This window comes from Euleptes europaea, chromosome 7 (genome assembly GCF_029931775.1).
Source record: "Euleptes europaea isolate rEulEur1 chromosome 7, rEulEur1.hap1, whole genome shotgun sequence".
NCBI lineage: Eukaryota > Metazoa > Chordata > Lepidosauria > Squamata > Sphaerodactylidae > Euleptes > Euleptes europaea.
The window spans coordinates 35252162-35273470 of record NC_079318.1 but is presented as its reverse complement, the minus strand read 5'-3'; the positions used below and the strand labels follow the sequence as shown (position 1 = coordinate 35273470).

General features: G+C 44.5%; 1 protein-coding gene across 1 annotated transcript in view; it reads right to left on the bottom strand.

The window, feature by feature from the left end:
• Positions 1–8084: 8084 nt before the first annotated feature.
• Positions 8085–21309, bottom strand: part of RASGRP3 (RAS guanyl releasing protein 3) — a 39073-nt gene continuing 25848 nt past the window's right edge. Inside the window, exons 11-15 of the mRNA XM_056853352.1 lie at positions 19449–19564; positions 17539–17686; positions 12846–12882; positions 11813–11938; positions 8085–8470 (exon numbers count right to left, since the gene is read on the bottom strand). Coding sequence (XP_056709330.1) covers positions 8085–8470; positions 11813–11938; positions 12846–12882; positions 17539–17686; positions 19449–19564 — 813 coding nt within the window. The remainder of the gene's footprint in view (positions 8471–11812; positions 11939–12845; positions 12883–17538; positions 17687–19448; positions 19565–21309) is intronic.

The window sequence follows — 21309 nt, the reverse complement described above, 5'->3', positions numbered from 1 at the left end:
GAAATTTCTTCATATATTTTAAAGTTTGTACTTTAATAGATATAGAAAATGCCTTGGTCAAATGTGGGCAAATCTGACAGTGATTTTTCAAGTATAGTGGGGTTTTCTCACAAGAATTGGGGCTTTACTTTTGTACTGATTCTTCTTCCCTCCCTCCCTTCCTTGCATGATCGTCCCCATTTTCCATTTCCAGTTTGATTCCCCCCACCCTAGTATAAAATATATAGATTATGCTATTGTTGTTTGTATGGTTTTCAGTTATGTTACAAAATAGGAGTCTTGTTGTATCCACTCAAAGCATCTGAGGAAGTGGGTTTAAGAGAGTTCATGCTGGAGTAAAACGGTATTGGTCTTTAAGGTACCACGATACTTCTGTTTATTTTTTTAGCCACGAATGAACAAGTCTGCCCCTGTGATGTCTTCTAATGTATAGTTTTTATTGGCCATCATGCCACATAGAATTAGGTGTACATCAATCCTACTGGTTTCAAAGGACTTCCAGTTGTGGCCATAGGTCTGCAAATTGAAGTACTTCTTATTAGTCCTGAAGTGTCAAAACTGTGGTGCCAAGGTTGCCAGTGCTTCTCTTACCACTAGGTGTTGCTCCTGGTCCACAACTAAGGTATTAACTAAGCTGCAAGGTTCTTAGCTCCTACTAATCCATGATAGAGCACATGCTTTACTTACAAAAGGTGCCAGATTGAATCCTTGGCATCTCCAGCAGCTGAAGGATTTCAGGTATCAGGTACTGAGAGAGGCCTGGAGAACTGTAGAGTTAACTGCTGAGCTAGATGGGCGCCTGTGATCTGACTCTGCCTGAGGCAGCTTCATATGTTCAAGCTATTTTAATAGCTGCAGCACAGGGATATATGTTCCTGTTGATCAATGGCCACTAATTCTGTTGTTCTAAGTTTTCCAACTGCTGTTTTTTATACTGTAGACTTGCTCCAAAATTATTTGGGAGCAACATCAAGGAGTAGTGGGTAGTAACGAGAATACCTTGCTGGATTCCATTGCTACGCAAATATTAAAACTACTTTAAAAAAAACCCCACAAAATGTATATTCTATTCCTGTTTAAGAGCCCCGTGGTGCAGAGTGGTAAGCTGCAGTACTGCAGTCCCAAGCTCTGCTCACGACCTGAGTTCGATCCCAATGGAACTTGCTTTCAGGTAGCCAGCTCAAGGTTGACTCAGCCTTCCATCCTTCCGAGGTCGGTAAAATGAGGACCCAGCTTTCTGGGGGTAAAGGGAAGACTGGGGAAGGCAATGGCAAACCACCCTGTAAACAAAGTCTGCCTAATAAACGTCAGGATGTGACATCACCCCATGGGTCAGGAATGACCTGGTGCTTGCACAGGGGACCTTTACCTTTATTCCTGTTTATTTCCTAGCCTTCTTGCTCTTTAGTAGCATGGTAGCACATGAGGAGCCCTCTAACCAAGTACATATCTAAAATAGATTATTAATCCTCGCAAGGAGTAATTTTTCTAAAAGTGCTCATCAGTGAGTCTATTCAGAATCCTACTCAAGTCTGTTGAATGGGCTTTACTCCCAGGGAACTATTTTACTTACTGTATTTTTAGAATTGTACTACAAGTATTTAAGCAATCCTTTACTCAGACTGCCTTCAGGGACAGGCTTTCGTGAGCTTATATACTGTAACTGAGGCTCAAAGGTGTGATTTTTAAAAATGGCGTGGTACACAACCTTTTCAAAGTTGGCTAAAAACTTGAAGTACTTCCAGGAGAGAAGGCTAAAGAAGCATAAAGACTCTCACCAACCCTTCTTCACAGCATTGCGCATGAAGCAGTGTCCATAATATAAATTATGATTCAAAAGCCACGCACATACTTTTCTCTAGTGGAATGCCAAAGTTGTGCAGTGGAAGGAGTTAATACGGAACATACCTTAAGATCAGGGAAAAACTAGAAAAGGTCTTGGGTACCTTAATGACTAATATATTTATTATGACATAAGCTGCCATGTCTGGGAGCCCCACTCATCAGATGCAGGAAGTATGTCTTTGGTTGGCAGATTATATTTCTCTTATAATAATTCAAGCAGAGGCTGGACGAACTCTTGTCAGGGATGAATTCCGCACTGAGCAGGGGGTTGGACTAGATGGCCTGTATGGCCCCTTCCAACTCTCTGATTCTATCTACACCATTTCTATACATGTGGATTTTAAATATTCATTATATTGCAAATGTGTGTGTGTGTGTGTATATATATGTATACACATACACTGTATTTACTTGACAGTGATCCAGAATGTAAGGCAATCCCCCTAAATATTAGGGGGAAATATTGGGCACAACTATAACTTGGATGTGAATGTAAGATGACCCCCACTTTTTGGGGGGTGGCATACCTGGAAAAAAACCTAGTGTTGCAACGCAGTCAATACTGTACACACAAATGAGTATATAAATATGGGGTATGGTATAGTGCATGTGTATAAAGTAATATTTGCCAACTGAGGATCCACGTTATGTATCTGAAATGGACTCTGGTTCACAAAATGTATAATGAATCTGTCTGGTTATTGTTAAAACATGACATTTCTTGAATATGGCAAGGTTAGGTAAATACGAAATATGTACCATTTAATTATCCAATAGAGGATATCCGGCACCTCTGAAGGGAGCAATGACCCAACCTTTATCGAAAAAGCCTTTCCTCATCAAAGAATGTTCCAGCCAATTATCGATGAGTGTCAGATTTGCTATTTCTGGATAAGGTGCTTGAGTGAGTGGTCGGCAGTACAGATCCAGGCATATCTGAATAAAATTTCTGATCTTAACCCACTTCATTCCTGTTTCAAGCCTGATTGTGAGATGGAGGTGGCATGGTCACGGGAGGATGAAGGTTTGCTTTCATTGTTGATAATGCTATATCTTTCTGCAGACTTCAGTATGGTAGACCCAGTGTAATGTGAGCTCACTGATAGTCTTTAAGCAGAGGCTGGACAAGCACTTGTCAGGGATGCTCTAGGCTGATCCTGCATTAAGCAGGGAGTTGGGCTAGATGGCCTGCATGGCCCCTTCCCACTCTATGATTCTATGAGTAGTGGTTAGAGTTTCGGCCTAGGATCTGGGAGAGCCGGGTTCAAATCCCCACTCTGCCATGGAAGCTTGCTGGGTGAGTTTGAGCCAGTCACACAGTCTCAACCTAAACTACCCCTAAAGCTTGTGAGGATAAAATGGAGAAGAGGAGAATGCTGTCAGCTGCTTTGGGTCCCCATTGGGGATAAAAGCAGGGTATAAATGGAGTGAATAAATTGTCTTATTGCACCATTTAGAAAAGGCTCTGGACTGTGTTGGTTCCAGGGTCCAGAAAATCTCTTTGGAGAGGCAAAATCAATTACTTGGCATACAAATTATTTTGGTGGCATGCCACTGGGCTCTGCTTGTCTGTCACTAGTGTTGTTTAATTACATACGTTAGACCCTTATGTAAGAGTGTCCAGGGCTTTGTGGATGGGTGTGGTTAATATACTGATGATGCCCATCTCGGTATATCTTAATTTTATTGATTTCATTTATACCCCCCTTTCTCCCCAATGGGGGCACAAAGTGGCTCACGTCGTTCTCTCCTGTTAGGGACAGCATGTGCGACTGGTCCAAGGTCACCCAGTAAACTTAAGCTCCCAAGTGCAGTTATGGACTCTGATCTGGAGAACCAGGTTTGATTCCCCACTCCTCCACATGAGCGGCGGACGCTAATCTGGTGAACTGGATTTGTTTCCCCACTCCTACAGACGAAGCCAGCTGGGTGACCTTGGGCTAGTCACAGCTCTCTTAGAACTCTCTCAGCTCCACTTCACAGGGTGCCTGTTGTGGAGAAGGGAAGGTAATTGTAAGCTGGTTTGACTCTTCCTTAAGTGGTAGAGAAAGTCAGCATATAAAATCATAGAATCAGAGTTGGAAGGGACCACCAGGGTCATTAAGTCCAACCCCCTGCACAATGCAGGAAATCCACAACTACCTCTCCCCCCACACACACCCCTAGTGACCAGAAGATGGCCAAGATGCCCTCCCTCTCATCTGCCTAAGGTCACAGAATCAGCATTGCTGACAGATGGCCATCTAACCTCTTCTTAAAAACCTCCAGGGAAGGAGAGCTTACCCCCTCCCGGGGAAGCCTGTTCCACTGAGGAACCGCTCTAACGGTTAGAAAATTATTCCTAATGTCTAGATGGAAACTTTTGATTTAATTTCAACCCGTTGGTTCTGGTCCGACCTTCTTGGGCAACAGAAAACAACTCGGCACCATCCTCTATATGACAGCCCCTCAAGTACTTGAACATGGTTATCATATCCCCTCAGTCTTCTCCTCTTCAGGCTAAACATACCCAGCTCCTTCAACCTTTCCTCATAGGACTTGGTCTCCAGACCCCTCACCATCTTTGTTGCCCTCTTCTGGACACGTTCCAGCTTGTCTACATCTTTCTTAAATTGTGGTGCCCAAAACTGAGCACAGTACTCTAGTTGAGGTCTAACCAGAGCCGAGTAAAGTGATACCATCACTTCACGTGATCTGGACACTATACTTCTGTTGATGCAGCCCAAGACTGCATTTGCCTAAGACCCTAAGATCCTTTTCACACACACTACTGCTCAGACAAGTCTCCCCCATCCTATAATTATGCATTTGATTTTTCCTACCTAAATGCAGAACTTTACATTTGTCTTTGTTGAAGTGCATTTTATTAGTTCTAGCCCAATTCTCCAGCCTGTCAAGATCATCCTGAATCTTGGCTCTGTCTTCTACCGTATTTGCTACTAATTTTCTTTAAGGTTCAATACAGGTGGTCATTACCATTAAAGCCTCATACAGCTGAGGAGGCCACCTCTCATGGTATAGCTCAGTCTGAACTTAATCATTTTTACCGTTGGCTCCTTCCCACTGCATAGTGAGAGGATGGCGTTTTCAGCTGTAGCTCAACAATTGTGGAATGGGATGCCAATAATTTCAACCATACTGGCTTTCAGAAAAGACTGCAAGACAAGGATGACTTTAAGGTCATTTATGCATGATCACTTTAACCTCCATCATTCCCCATTTCGGCCAGGATCAAAGTAACCTGGGTTGAGGGAAACTGTATGCGTTGCCTGGAATGATCAGGGACGAAACTGTGTGCTAATGGAGGCATGAATACAGAAAAGCAGTCTCCCAAGTTCAAATCAAGTCCCACCCCTTTAAATGCTGCTCTGTAATTGGCTTACCTCATGAGAGATTTCCTTCCCCCCAAACCCAACTGCCGCATAAAAAAAGCATTTTAAGAAATCCAAGCCTCGTTTTAAAAAGCCTTTTGCTCAGAAAGAGCTCCGAAGAAGCAGGAAGCACTTGAATCCCTGCTTCTTTACACACTGCTTCATGATTGGCTGTGAGAGAAGCCAATCTTCTGTGCTTCCCCTCTTTGACCGTCTGCATGCCGCCTTGAAGAGGGGTTTGGAAAAGGGTGGGGCGAAGTTCAACCCAAGAAAGTTGTACGCTTGCTTAGTGATTCCGGAATGAGCCAGGAGGAACGGTTTAATTCGGGCCAGGTTCATTTTGCGTTGAAACAGGGTTGAGCCGACAAGGAATGGGGTAATGTGTGTTCAGAAAAATTTGATCCTGGCTGAAACGGAATAAAGGAGGTTAAAGCGACCGTGCATAAATGACCTAAGAAGACTGATAGCAATATTTTAAGGGGGGGGGCAGAGTTTTAATCTCTGAAGGCTTTAACTATTATTGTTAATCTTGTATTGATGGTGAATTGTATAGTGTTTTGAGCCAGCTCGAGCTGTGGAAGAGTGGGATATAACTTTAAGCATCTGAATCACAGCATATTGAATATGCTGTTGTTGCAACACTGTAACAGGCCGTGGCTTCATGCATTCCATCCCAGATGGCCAGTGTGAAACAGAGATTGCTGAGCTAGATAAAAATGTTAGTTTGTGCTAGTAAATCTTTATAGGAGGGTGCTCTGCTATCCAGCACTGATTTTCATTAAACATTCTCCAGTATGCCCTTTATCGTGGCATTTACTGTCGATGAAATCCAGTTTTGTTTTATTTAGATAACATCCAGTTGGTTGAAAGTGTTGTTTTTTTAAAGTGAAACCTAAATTTTAGAATGTAGTGCATTATTACTTCATCATAACGAATATTAGCGGACAGATCTTTTCCTACTAGTTCCTTTAACAGCCAAAAGCATAATATTACCAGAATTCCACAAGTCTTTCCACACCTAGTTGATATTTGAAATGACCTCATGTAATTACCTTGAGATTGGAATGTCTTGCACACACATCAGTAGCTTATCACACATTTAATGGAAAAATGTAAATAGCTTTCAAGGTTTTTTCTTTTTCTTTTTTCCCCCAAAAATGGGGGGGGGGTATGCTAAAGATAGAATTAAAGTAGGTCTGCAGGGGGCGCCGTAGGAGAAACTCTTGAGCTCTGTCAGTTTTCAAGACTCCAACTTTTGGTGTGGCTGCAAACCCCAGACTAAGAATGTGCACATCAGAACATTAACAAACTTTTTTGGTGCACACGTGTCTTGTTCCTTCAGTCACGATAGTGGTGATAATTCTAGAAACCACTGTGTCCTTGGAAGTAGTGAAATAGTCTACAGCCAGTTTCCACACCTCCCCCCCCATAGCAACAAAGACTCTTAGATGTCTCAGAGCTATAACACTCCTTTGTTTTTTTTATCTGTGCAGGGCTGATCAAATTATTTCAACAGTGTGAGAAAATAAATAGAGCATTCATTCGGTTGTTAAATTTCTGGCACAGGCAATAGAAGAAAGATCTGCCGAATGTAACAAGGGTGTTCCAGCAGGCCCAGCCATGGTGCCTTCTTGAATGGCCTTCCATCTTTTGCAGCAGCAGATCAGCTATCCTGTAATAAATCAAAAGGCAGGGTTTGTAGCCATAGTTTATTTGGCTGCGTGCTGACCTAACAACAAATATAATCAGAGATTTTGCTACAAAGATTTCCAACACAGTTTGTTTGACATGCCTGCTTGCTCCCCTTGGCCCTCCACCCTCCCCTCAGAAGAAGAAGAGTTGGTTTTTATATGCTGACTTTCTCTACAATTTAAAGGAAGAATCAAACCGGCTTACAATCACCTTCCTTTTCTCCCCCCACAACAGACACCCCATAAGATAGGTGAGGCTGAGAGCTCTAAGAGAGCTGTGACTAGCCCAAGGTCACCCAGCAGGCTTCATGTGAAGGAGTGGGGAATCAAACCCGGTTCTCCAGATTAGAGTCCACCACTCTTAACCACTACACCACACAGGCTCTCAAAAGCGGAGCATCATTAAGGCTTTGGGGACTGAGAAGCCTCAAAGCAAACTCAGTTCCCGGTAATGCCTGAATGCAGGTCTACAGAGTTTATCCACCCACCCCACAGCACCTTCTCAAACTTACAAGCCTTAATTGTGCTCCATGCACAAGGGAGAGGGGGAGGAGTGACGGAGCATGTGGGCACTGCGCACAAACAATGTTTGTGCCCACTTTGGCAAACCTCATTTGGCTGGTGATGTCTGAATGCAATCTCTGTATAGAGACAGGCCCACGTGATCCAAGAGCCCATCTATTGAGCCAGGACTTACACAGGAGCTGATTCACGCTGCAAGGCTTGCATGCTTGAATGCTTTGCCATTTTTCTCTAAGCAGAGGAGAGTTTTTTGTTAAAACAAACTAGTTGGCAGCAAGGCAAGGCTAGAACTCACCAACATGATGGTAGTCTTCTAGGTGTGGGGAGGTTTTTGTTTTTAATTTTGGAGCATATGGAAATGTAGTCTGAAATTGTACAGTGAGAACTGAACCAAGTGGTTCTGCTGCGTTTATAAACCCTTGAGCTCTAATTTGTTTAATCTCAAGGCAAGAGTTTGTTTAGAACATGTTTAGAACAGGTACATGAAGCACCAGGTGGTTGTTGAATACATGTTAAATACGACGGTAATAAATTTAGCATGCAAAACAAAGCCTATGATGGATCTGACTGGCAAGTGTTCGTCACTCTCAATCTCTTCAAAAGGAAAACAATATTGTAAACGTGTGTGTGTGTGTGTGGAGATTCCCAGCTATGGCTAGACAATGACATATCTTACCTCCGTATCCTGTCTTTCCAGAAGAGCATCTGTTCCATTCTGGTCCAGTACATGTCCAGTAGATGTTACTTCCGCTTCTATATTGGGCTCAACATTGGGCTTTTCGTTCTCCCATTTAGCAAACCCTTTTTTCTTTCCAGATTTCCCATGGAACCTAGACTTCATTTTGGGGAAGGTATGTGATCCTGAATCACCCCAACCCGGTTCGTGCCACAGAGGGTCTGTCTGGGTTGCTTGGCTGGTGGTCCCCCGCTGTAGACGTACAGAAATCTTGCGAGACGAGCCAGTCACCAGCGTGATTGCTCTGCTGTCTATATACTGATTTCGTGGAGCGACGCTGGGAAAATGAAAGACTTCATCTTGCACTAAAAAAGGAGAGTAAGGACACACAAATCATTTTACTTTGTAACACGGCTAGGCATGCCAGACACATAATGCTGGACTGGACAGAACATGGAGCAAAGAAGGACACAGTGGTCCTTGGTTTCAATTTCCCTTCATCAAAAGTCTATCAAATGCAGATCATGAACTCCAGTATTCTAGAAAATTGCCTGAAATCATGAAAATGCATGCTCTCTAGTTTTCGATGCACCACAGATTTTAATAGAATTAATTAATACTGTATGACTAAGAATACCCTGATGAAGCCAACAGCTAGAAACAGAACTGTAACAGAGCCAGTGTGGTGTAGTGGTTAAGAGTGGTGGACTCTAATCGGGAGCACCGGGTTTGATTCCCCACTCCTCCACATGAGCAGCGGACTCTAATCTGGTGAACCGGGTTGGTTTCCCCACTCCCACATGTGAAACCAGCTGGGTGACCTTGGGTTTCTCACAGTTCTCTTAGAGCTCTCTCAGCCTCACCTACCTCACAAGGGGCCTGTTGTGGAGAGAGGAATGGAAGGAGATTGTAAGCCAGTTTGATTCTCCTTAAAAGGTAGAGAAAATCGGCATATAAAAACCAACTCTTCTTCTTCTTAAAGGTTATCTGAACAAACTAATGGCTGTGAAGTACCATCGCAAGCCACCACCCTAGATCAAGAGTCTCTAAGGTACAGCATTCCATTACAGCAGGATTATTGGCAGATGTTCAGAAATATACTACATTACAGCCTAAAGACAAGATAGCTTGTTTGAACCACGGTTCATCTGTTCTACTAAGTTACAGATGTGCAACATATGGCACAGGGGTCACACACAGCCCTCAGAGGCGTGTTGTGGGGCCCAAGGACCCGTCTGGCACCCATACTCTACCCTCCCTGACAAGACATCTGGGGCTTCCACTGGAGTCAGCAAGGATGCTGTCGTTTCAAGTGTGTTTGCAGCGCTTCGATTCACCTGACAGGCTACTCCTTCCCTTGAGGAAAAGCAGTGCCTCTCTGCTCAGCTCGAAGTGTTGTGGTCACCTCAACTAGCTCCAGAGGGAGTTCCCGATGTCTTGAGGGAGGAGAGGTCCCAGGGCTCCCATTCTTTTCCTATTCACTGAAATAACCACTCATCCACATGAAGTTTTTTTTTTAAGGGAGACATAGGTCGTTTAAGCATGGGTACTTTCACTCACGTTTGCCCCTGGTCTGTCTCGGTTGTTCCTTGGAGTTATGCATGAGTTGCTCCTCCATTAGAGATGACCTCGCCGCCAGCCCTCACAAATCCTGGGACTTCCCGTTCCTCTCTTAACCTGATTCTTCCCTCTCCCGAGCTCAGCCAGGGTGAAATCCCCGTGCATAAGGCAAAGTGCGGGACACCCAAGCTTGATTTCTCTCACAGCTAATTACAAAGCAGCGTGTAAAGAGGAGGGGATTCAAATGCTTCCTGCTTCCTCTGAGTTCATTTTGAGCAGAAGAAAGGTTTTTTAAAACCAAGGCTTGGATTTCTCCACCACCACCCTCCTTTCAGATTGCTCAGTTTTGTTTTGTTTTTTTGTTCTTACAATGTTTTTTTATGCAGCAATTGGGTTGGGAGGAATTTTCTCTCACAGTATGCTCTACAAAGTAAGCCAATTACAAAGCAGCATTTAAAAGGGTGGGGATTTTATTTGAGCTTGAAGACTTCTGGTGCAGAGATTCCCAACAGGTAAGCGTGGGTCCAGCCAGCAATGAACTTCAGGTAAAACTCCCATGCATAAACAACCATAGCAAACTAGGGCATAAAAAATCAAACACCCACAATTCATCACTGCAAAAAAATAAGTACATTCTACACCCATATTGCCAGCTAAAAAGAAATTAGCTAATTTCTTCTCTTTATAGCTACCTAGCTATCTACATTTTTCTTTTCTTCCTTTTGTAGTGGTTTCTGTATTTGTTTCCTTAAAGTGTTATCACTTTGAAACAGGGACCTTTGTCTTAGTTGTGTTCTTTGTAAATGATTAACAGTAGTGGCATTGGATTGCTTTCTTATTGGGGAGCCAGTTGTTTAGAAAACTCAGCCTAGAGACCCATAGAGAGGTAGATCCTTGCAGACGATGGAAATAGCACGTCTCCGACAAGTAGGCATGTTTTTTTTTTCTGCTGCAAAACAACCTCGAGTGGCAAAGAATATTCTGTTCTGGGAAGATTAAATTATCAGGAGTTAGGTGGAATTCTGCAGCTCTTGCCTCTGTACTTGGCCATAGTGCTCTTCGTTTGAAAAAGTTGTTTTACTTGTAGTTGTTGTTCAGATGACATATGATGTGTTTAATATCTTTAAAACTGGCACCTTCTGACTGGGAACCATCACATTGATCTTATGAATAGATTATGGACCTGTTGGTCTCGACCATGACTCCAGAGAAACAAACAATGATAGCTTAAAGCATAAAGCATCCGAGAGGCTGCAAGGCCACAATAATGTCCTAATCTGTGAAGAAGTTCAGTGTCCGAGGGGATCTCAAAGACAAGGCAGATCATGGTTGCCAATTGGAACTGTGGAGCACTGGATTATGTGGGACGGTCCACTTAGCACCAATCGAGGTCAGTTTGGGCTGATGTAGCTACCTGAGTTATGCCCCAATTTGGTGCCTTGTAAATATTGGTGTACTGTTTTCACTTGTTTCTCTTTGCATGTGACACGCTGCAGTCTGGGTCATATAGGCTCTGTTCTCTTTGGGGTGGGTGGGTATGAAGGATCTTACCTCATATTGGATGAGCTTCAAGTTCCCTCCAGCCACATCATGATTTAGGGAGGGAACTGCCTCATACGCTGCTGTACGTGATGAATTTTTCCCTTGTGATGAATGGGAGTTTTCAACAGAATCCTAAATCTGGATTTGTTTGAGAATAGCTTGAAGGCAATCCTCTGAAAAAGTGGGTTAAGAATGGCACTTCTAGCCAAAATTTCCTTCCAGGTAGACAGCTGGAATTCAATGCTGAAATGGCTCTCTCCCGTAATCAGCCCTCCTGCCTGCCTCAGGACAATATGCTTGCGGATACAGATACACAGGAAGAGGACAAACCCATTCCTTTAAATCCAGGACTGCTCCTAATGATCTATAAAGCAGGAGGCAAGCCCCCAATTTGTGAAGCAAAAGGGGTTCGCAACTAACCTCTCTCCTAACCCACAGCTGACCTCCTGCAAGCTCCCCGAAGAGCCGGTTGGGCTCTCTTACCTGAACTGAGCCACGCTGGAAGAAAAGCACCTGAAGAAAGAGGCCATGTGGAGGAGGGAAGTTGTTAACAACCACAGATACTGTTCAACAAACCATCAGTGAGACACACCGCTTTCTCTTACCTGCCGGCATTGATGGACTATTGGGTAGAGAACCATGATTGCTTCTTAGTGATGCCCCTCTGACAAACTTCCTGCAGGCCAGAACAAGCAGATCTCTGCACTGTTTATGGCAGTTGGCACCACAGTCTGAAATAAATTGCCGGGGGGGAAATAAAAATAGATACAAAATCTGAAATCTGCAAAAGCTTTAACAAGTAAAATGTCAATAAATATTTATTTATTTCACAGGAACAGTGAGAGAATTTCGCTGCTCCTTGCTGCAACCATGGCTGTAGCCATGATCAGCACCTGGAGATGGTGACAGGTACAAACATAATAGAGGATGAAGATGAGCCTTGCTGAAGGCAGCAGGGTGGGATGGGGGAGGAACCTCCATGATTGGAGCCCCATAGTGGAATATCACTTGTGGAGGGGAGTCAGACAGGGGAAGGATTAAACGCTCCTTTCCTCCCAATGCTTCTTAGTTCCAAATCACCTTCCAGGAATGGATTTCCCTTTGAGCTTTTGTTTTAGGAGTGTGTAATGTGTAATTATGTTCATTACTACTTAACTTTGTGACACAAGAGCTTCCCAGAGCATTGATCTTTCAGATTTGGTAGGGTTTGTCTTTTTACTCTAACAAGCTCAACAAAAATACAAACCAATGCTCTGAGACAGAAAATCAGGATGTGGTTCAGACAAAAATGCTTTTAAGTGTCAAGCTATTCAGCCATAGGCTTAACCCCACTTTCAGTAAATGGACCCAAGAAATGCTTAGCTTCAACTGAAATATACCATTGCTTGCTAAAAGTGCACAGCCAGAGGAAGTTTGAACTACATAAATTATAAAGGAAGCTAAAAGTGAAAATAAATTAAGCATTGAGGAATTAAAATAGCTTCTGGTTTTAGGAGTGATGAAATAACAGCCCAGTTTAATCAAAAAGGGCAAAGGTGGTAGTGGTGGGGAAACATTGCCCTTTTGCCAATAATTAATTGTGCTAATAGCAGGAATATTGATATCTTAGAATCAAAACCCATGCATGATTTACAGTACCTTTGCATTTGTAGCCTTGCTTGATTATGCCCCAGAGCTGCAATTAAAGACAAAAGGAATAAAAAAGAAAGCCGGAAGGAAATCACCCTCATTACGGAGGTAGGCACAATGGCTACAAAAGCGCAAACAGGATACAACAGCTCTCAACACCCTTCCTGTCAAACAGGGCTATCTATTCAGCTGTGAGGCTCAAGGCAGCTAATTTGTGCTGCTGTTTCCATGACCTACAAAGGAGGCAGGGCATGACAAGCGGACAATATTATGGATTCCAAATACTACCATGTTTTTTTCAGTTGATTGGAATGAACCAGTATAAGCCATCCTGGCTAGCTTCAACGCAATCTAATTATGCCTCTGAAATACACCCTTTATCGCAGTTCCTGGACGCAAAATGGAATTTGGCTTCTAAAAATAAAATTACAGTTAGATTTTTAAAAAGAGGCCCTATTTGAATCTATTTCCTTCATTTACAGCACTGTACATTTTTTTGTCCTCTTGTTTGACATTTTCATTCTGTCTGGCATATCATTTAGAAGTTCCTTATTTCAAATTCTATCCAAATAAATGTTTTTAAATAACATCTTTACTTGCAATGTAATTTTGAATAACATACAAGTAAGCAGAAAACATCCATAGAAACATAAGGGGTTCATGGTTGTTTTTTTACTGGATTACAGTTTGGTTGGTGCAGTGGTTTATATTTTATTATTGTCAAATCATTATAGATTCTATCCAAATAAATGTTTTTTTTCATAACATCATTACTTGCAATGTAATTTTGACTAACATACAAGGAAGCAGAAAACATCCATAGAAACATAAGGGGTTCGTTGTTTTTTTTACTGGATTACAGTTTGGTTGTTGCAGTGGTTTATATTTTATTATTGTCAAATCACATGCAGTTTGGTTTTCATTTGATCTTTTGTCCAAATGCATTTAACTTGAAGATATTAAAAAAACCCTATAACTTTTAATAAAACAGATTTTACAGTGGTTTCAAAATATACATTGGCCATGAAGTGAATCATAAAGAAATCCAATACTTCTTGATTTGTCCTTTATAACTTCCAGTACTTACTATGGTTCAAACTAATCTCAGGGCTCATGCACATGCTAATTAAGAAAAGTCTACAATTTTGTAGGAGACTAAAGTGATGAAAACATTGTCTGTTGATTAATCATCTGTCCTTTATTGGATTAATCAACAGATTAATAGATTATTTTTTAATTCATATTATGAAAGCCTCAGTATATTTTGAGATGCTGCCAATTTGTAAGTTAACTCACTACTCATTGTCAAAAGGAAAGGCCAAGCTGATAGGTTTTCTCCTTCATTCCTTACAACAGTAAAACAGTATAAATGGCTTAAAATCAACATAAAAACAGATACCAAACTGTATAAAATATTAACATTAAAATATTAAAATATGTAGACAGTGGCGTAGCGTGGGGGGTGCAGGGGGCCCCGGCCGCACCGGGCGCAACATCTGGGGGGGGGGCGCGCTCGCACTCGCAGCTCTCTGCCCCAAGGGGCCGGGTCTCCATGGCTGGGGGAGGGGGGGCAGACCCCCCCCGTCCCCAGCAGCCGCTCTTCTCCAGAGTCCGCTCCAGCCTCGCCTCGCCCGCCAGGGTCTCAAGGGGAAGCCTCCCCTCCGGCAAAAGGGCGCTTCACCCGACCCGCCACCCCTTTCCTCTCCAGTGGGGACCCAAGACGGCTCACGTCGTTCCTCTCTGCGGCATGTTATCCTCACCCCCACCGGGTGAGGTGGGCCAGGCGGAGAATGCACGCGCTTGGCCGAGACCACCCAACACCGGTGCACGACGCAGCCGGGATTCGACCCCTGCCCCGCCGAGCCGAGCGTTCGTCAAGCCACCCTTCCTGGCGCCGCAGCCGGCCTGGCCGCTTGCTGGCAGGGAGGCAGGCAGGCAGGCAGGCAGGCCAGCCCCGCGCCTCCGCGCCAGCCCGGGGGCACGCGCACCCCCCCAGCCCCCCGGCCCGCTCACCTGCGCAGCGTCCAGGCGGCTCTTGCTCTTGCTGCGGGGCCAGCAGACGTGGCGCAGGGAGGCGAGGCCCGGCCCGGCCCCCTCGCCAAGCACCTGCGCGGCACAGGGAGCGGAGCCGGCCCCTGCGCGGCACAGCAGCCCCGCTCCCGCGGGAACGCGCCCTTTCGGCGCAAGGCCGGCTCTTCGGCTTCTGCCGCCGGCCTTTCCTTCCAAGCCAGCCCCTGGAGCACGACCTGCAGCAAGACCCCCTCCCCAAGCCCCAGAAATCAAGCTGCTCTCCCTTCTGTGCCCCCCAGCAAAGCCAAGATTTGAACCCAGGCCTCCCAGGCCCCAGTTAGCACAATGCTCTGCAGGGGACCAGTGCCCCCCCCCACAGGCCCTCTCCTTGGAAACACATTACAGCCCTGGCAGAGGCTGCGGACACCAGGATGCTCTTCTGAGAAGTGTTTGAAAATAAACTTGTATTTAGATGCATTTTACTTTAATTACATCAGTATTTTCATAACAAACAATACATGTGCTTAGGGGGTAACGGTTTCTTTAACTAATCTAGTGGAAGAGACTCGAGTGCTAAAATCCACGGGTTAGGGGGCGCAAATTACTTGCCTTGCCCCGGGTGCTGACAACCCACGCTACGCCACTGTATGTAGCTAGCACCATCCCACTAACAAAACACCCCAAACTTGTGGATTACACTCCAAAGGCCACCCTAAACAATTCAGCCTTGCATGCCTCAGCCCCAAAGCCAGGCCTGAAGCCCGATTGAAAAGGGTCATGAACAGGTTCTCATCCAGGAAGACCTGGAACTACCCAGCCACTGCTCGCTCATTTACCTTCCCCAGGAAAGGTAGATTAGACACTGGGTGGTATTTGGCCTGCTCCTTTTTAGCAAAGGAAGGTTTCTTTATCAAAGGTCTAACAATTGCCTCCTTAAGGGAGCTGGGGAAACAGCCCTGTGAGAGAGACAAATTAATAATCTACATTTGTGGCATGATTTTACCAGCCATGAGGGACAAGGATCCAAGAAGCTGGTAGTTGGCTTAACAGCTGTCTGGATCCTGTCAACATTAGGGTTGCCAGGTGCCCGGTGGTGGCGGGTAAAATCCCGCCAATCCACCAGGTTGCCCGCCAGCCAGCTGAGGGCCAGCAGGCTCAGTGGGCGAGCGCTCCGCACGTGTCACTTCCAGGTTTACCCGGAAACCATAGCATTTCGGCCGGAATTGCTAGAGCGTCCACGTTGCTTCTGGGTAGACCCGGAAGTGACGCAGGCTCGTAGCGCGGGGTGCACGTGCCTGCCACGCCAGGCGAGCGCGCGCACTGCACACGTCCACCACAGCCCCGCAAAGCTCCCACCGGTGGAGCTGCAGGGCCTGGGAAGCCTAGTCAACATCCACAATGGTGAGCAGGCCAAAACAGTCCAGAAAATAACCGGTCGGTGCAAGCGGAGCCCTCATCCCTAGGACTGCCAACCTCCAGGTACTAGCTGGAGATCTCCTGCTATTACAACTGATCTCCAGCCGATAGAGGTCAGTTCACCTGGAGAAAATGGCCACTTTGGCAATTGGACTCTATGGCATTGAAGTCCCTCCCCTCCCCAACCCCCGCCCTCCTCAGGCTCCTCCCCAAATACCTTCTGCTGGTGGCAAAGAGGGACCTGGCAACCCTACTCATCCCACTACTGTTATCAAGTTTGGCAGCCAACTCTTGCCGGAGCTTAGAGACTTTATCCACAAAAAAGGTTGCAAATAAATCACAGCTGAGGGTCAAATCAGTGTCAGTTTTAGGACACACCAAAGGGGGGGGGGTTCAACTGTCAAACCAATCTGAATAACTGAGCTGGTTGCAAACCAGTGGATGCAATTGGAGCGGCGAAATAATCTCTTATCACACACCAGAAACATGATACCCTAAAAACAAACAAACAAACAAGGGTGCCCTTAAATGAAAGCCCCTTCTGCCTCCAGTTTAAAATTGGTCTCCAAGAAGTAAAATAACCCAAAGATTTAGTATGTTAATCTACCCTTCATTTAAACTATTTATATAACACCTTTCCTCAAATTTTCACAAGGCTGTCACATTCTCACACAGATAATGCATGGAGGGAAGCATCATGCATATGAAAAGTCCTTGGACCATTGCACGGTAGCTTGCCACTATGAATTCTTCCCAGTCCCAAATATGGTGAGGAATGCATGGTATGTGGTCTGGGCTGTGAAGATTAAAGCCATAATGCATATATATAAGTGGATTCCAATTTAAGTGGGGACCGATATATAAGTGGGGACCACTATGGTTGCACAAGAATTGCCTGTGGAGTCAAGCATTTTTTGTGTGCTACCCATGCAGGACTTATCACTGCTGAAAGCAGAAGTGGTTTACTAAAAAGTGGTTTCTGTTCAGCAGCATGAACTATTCTGCATAAAAACAAAACAAAAATTTGATTCTGTGCTTGTATATCACTTGGCTTCTACCACTAATTTTGTGTAATCATCTAGTATAGTTCCATGCACTTAAATCCCGTTGAAATCAGTAGAGGGTTAAAGAACACTTAAACTTCATGCTGGGTTGTCGCACTTACATCTAAGATGTCACGTGGATTGATTCTCTGAACCAGGGCAGGATAAAAATGTGAACAATTAAATTCATCGTAGCCCATATGTCCCACAGAGCTGTCCCATCATATACTTACAAATCCAGCACAATGCTCACAGAAAGTTGGCTTGAGATAGGTCATTTCCTGGAAGTTATGAATGAAACCTGGCCCCATTTTACACTGTAGTTGAGATTTGGCCCTCAGAAAATAAGCCATCATTTCTTCTTTGCTAATAAGACCATCCCTGTAAGAAATACGGGGAAGGAGGGGGACATCTATTATTACCACTGAGAAAGGAAAAGAGAGCATGCAGGCTCTTTGACTGGGGCCACAACATCTCCTGCTTTAGAAAATGGTATATAGTCGTTCGATAAACACTGAAAATTTAATACTTTGACCTACATAATGTGAATAAGAGTGAATAATACTTGAGGGGATCGTCCATTATTACAGAATCAAAGCTCTGCTTGGTGCAGTTCTATTACTTTTCCAGAACAAATGCAGTGCTAATATGGTATAGAGGATAAAGTGTCAGACTGAGACTTGAGTTCAGTTTATCACTCAGCCATGACGCTCACTGGATGACCTTGGGCGATTTACCTTCTTTGAATTTAACATCCTTCACCAGGACATTGTGAGGACAATATGGGAACCACTCTGGGAGAAGATGGGGTAAAATGAATGGACAGACACTGATGCCATTTTACAATTTCATGGTTTCAATCCTTGGGGACAGTTTTGAGAGTTTGTAGAGGATAATCATCAGTAGGGGAAATTAAGCACCCTCCTTCCTATTGTCAATTCTGTCTTGCAAAGACCTCTCATCAGGATTTCCCCTAATCATTACAAGGGACGAATATGATCAGGGAATCGCTATGTATCCTCATAATATCTAATCCTACATGCTGACACCAGATATATATATATACAGAATTAAACAGACGTTTGACATAGAATCCATCCAAACAACGATATCCTTTTCCCATTTATGAGCATCCCCGGTACCTTTGAATAGTTGTGAGTTTATACAAAGTGGGGGGGAAATCCTTAATGTCCCTCCAAACTATTCTCCCTGCTCAGGAATAACTGTTTGTTTCCAAGCCTTTCCAAAAACAAGTCTAGCAGCAGTTACCATATATAAAACAACAACTTGCTTATCTCAAGGTAATGAATCAACATAAGTAAGGAGAAAGAAACTCCAGGATATATGGAAACCCCATGCCTAGCCTATACCTGTCAGTAATACATCAGCAACCACGCCCCAAAATTCTTCTGTGCAGGGGTTAGGCCCACCACACATGGAAGAATGCAAAATCAGCCTTCCCGGCAGCTTTACCATTACCTGGCATTCACTCAATGACCCCCTCCTTCCTGTCTGTTTCTTTAAGTAATTTGCAATTGGTTTTAAATTGATTTTATGATAGTTTTATCATGTTTTGCTTTAGTTAGTTGCTTTGGTGGCCCTGATCAGGCAGGTTTAATTCTCTCCCACCCACTCCCCAGTATTCCCAGAACTTCCACAAAAATTATTAGATGTATTTTTTCCCTTCTTTGTAAGATGTTAACTTGACATGCCAACTTGTCCATTGCATATACATTCCAAATGTTTTAAAGTAGTCGATAATATTTTGGGGCTTATTTACCCTCTTCTTTCTGCTGTAATTAATCTGCTGCTATTAATCTTTTTGACATACGATTCAGACTGAAAGAGCTCGATTATGGAAAATTCAGTAAACACGTTGCAGCTTTCTCTGATAACTGGCACCCTGTAAATGTCTCCTAAAAACTAGGAGATCTAAGTTCAGATACTGAGTCATCCACACACTCATGCCCACCTAGGGAAAGCTGCTCCTAGGGAAAGCTGTAAAATGGCCATATTAGTCATCATCACATGAGGTACTTGGGAGGATGACAGAGAAGCTGGCTCCAGCATGAAGCAAGGGAAGCCATGTGGGTTCACAGTTCCCTGCATTTATAAATTTGATCATGGGAATATAATCACTTACTGATCTTTGTCTAATACACAGAAGGAGTCCAAAAAAGGAAAATTGGCTGCTATGCTTTCGAAGTCTTCTTGGGAGATGTAACCGTCATGGTCATGGTCATAGTTTCTAAAAACAGACTGGAAAAAAAAGGAAGGAAATAATGCAGTGGAAAGAAAAGGGGAAACAGCAAACCTCATCCCTTAAAACTCAAGTCCAGTAGAAACACAGACTGTTATGTCGCGTGGGTGATACACAAAGAACGGAGACGGAGTTTCAACAGCAACGCTTTATTATGAACAGGCAGACAGAACTAACTCCTGTGACCGGACCCCTGCTTATATGCCTGCTTGGCCACCTGTGGCCACTCCCCCCAAGTCCGTGATTGGGGAGGATAACCCCAGTAGCCAATAGGAACATGCAGTTCAGGAGCCCGGGGAACTCCAAGCTCCACAAGGTGCTTGTTTCCCATATGCATATGCATACATATATACATACACAACACAGACAATGGCTGAATAAAGAATGTCCCACAAGATAAGCTTCCCCCATGTTTCATTCTAGAGTGCACCAAGGCAAACAGGCCATTTGGATCATTCATACCAAGTAAAAGGTGAAATGCTGAATGCCTACATCAGAAATCCGTGCTGACATTTAAAATCCTGCTGTGCATTCATGAAGAAGACAACATTTGCAACGGCCATGGTGAAATCCAGGTTGAACAATAAACATGCAGACTTACTCAGAAGAGGGCGCATGAATTGGCCCTGGTTTCTAAGTACTATAGATCAGCTGCTGGTTAAATGAACTTAAGTTCCAACAACTGTAAAGCTAAATTTATTAAGCTTTTAAAACACAGTATTTGCTATACCCGCTTGCTGATTCTGGGTCTCCATTAACTTGGGGGGGGGGGGGCTGTTGTCCCTCACATCCATTGCTACACATTTAATTTAAAAGAGGGAGCCTCAGCTACTCAGCACAGAAAGAATCGGCACCAGAAACTGACCTTTCTTTGCCAACGTTTGGGTGGAAATCGGTGCATTGGGTTTTGCATTTTGCTCGCTCACATCTCTGGGAACTGCTTGCACATAATAACTCATGTACAGAGTGTGGACCAGCCCAAAGGGAAGGGAGTGAAGGACAACACGGTCACAACAGACTGGGGAAAATCAGGCCATGACTTTATTGATTGCAGGTTTCTCATGTCTTGGCACAGCCATAGGCTGGGGTCAATAGGTGTAGCTGAAAGACTGATTGCTGACTAAGGTTGCCAGCCTCCAGGTGGTGGCAGGAGATCTCTTGCTATTGCAACTTTTCTCCCCTGCAGAAAATGGCCACTTTGGCAACTGGACTCTATGGCATTGAAGTCCCTCCTCTCTCCAAACTCCATCCTCCTCAGGCTCCCCAAAATCTCCCCAAAATCTCCCCAAAATCCTCCTCCCCAAAATCTCCAGGTATTTCCCAGTCCAGATCTGGCAACCCTACTGCTGACAGTGAACCCTCCCCCAACCCACCTGTTTGGGGTAGCCAAGGAAAGAGAGCTAGTCTTAAGGCCAGGTGGTGGCAGCGGCTGTTCCTGCCCACTACCAGCTACTTGGGGGCATAGTCAACATATCAGCCTTGAAGACGTGCACTTCACCTCTGGACCCCTTTTAAAGGGCCCCTCCTTTTAGGGTCATGCAGGGAGCCCACTCCTGCTCATCCTGCACTAGGTATAGGGTTGCCAACCTCCAGGTACTAGCTGGAGATCTCCTGCTATTACAACTGATCTCCAGCCGAAAGAGATCAGTTCACCTGGAGAAGATGGCCGCTTTGGCAATTGGACTCTGTGGCGTTGAAGTCCCTCCCCTCTCCAAACCCTGTCCTCCTCAGGCTCTGCCCCAAA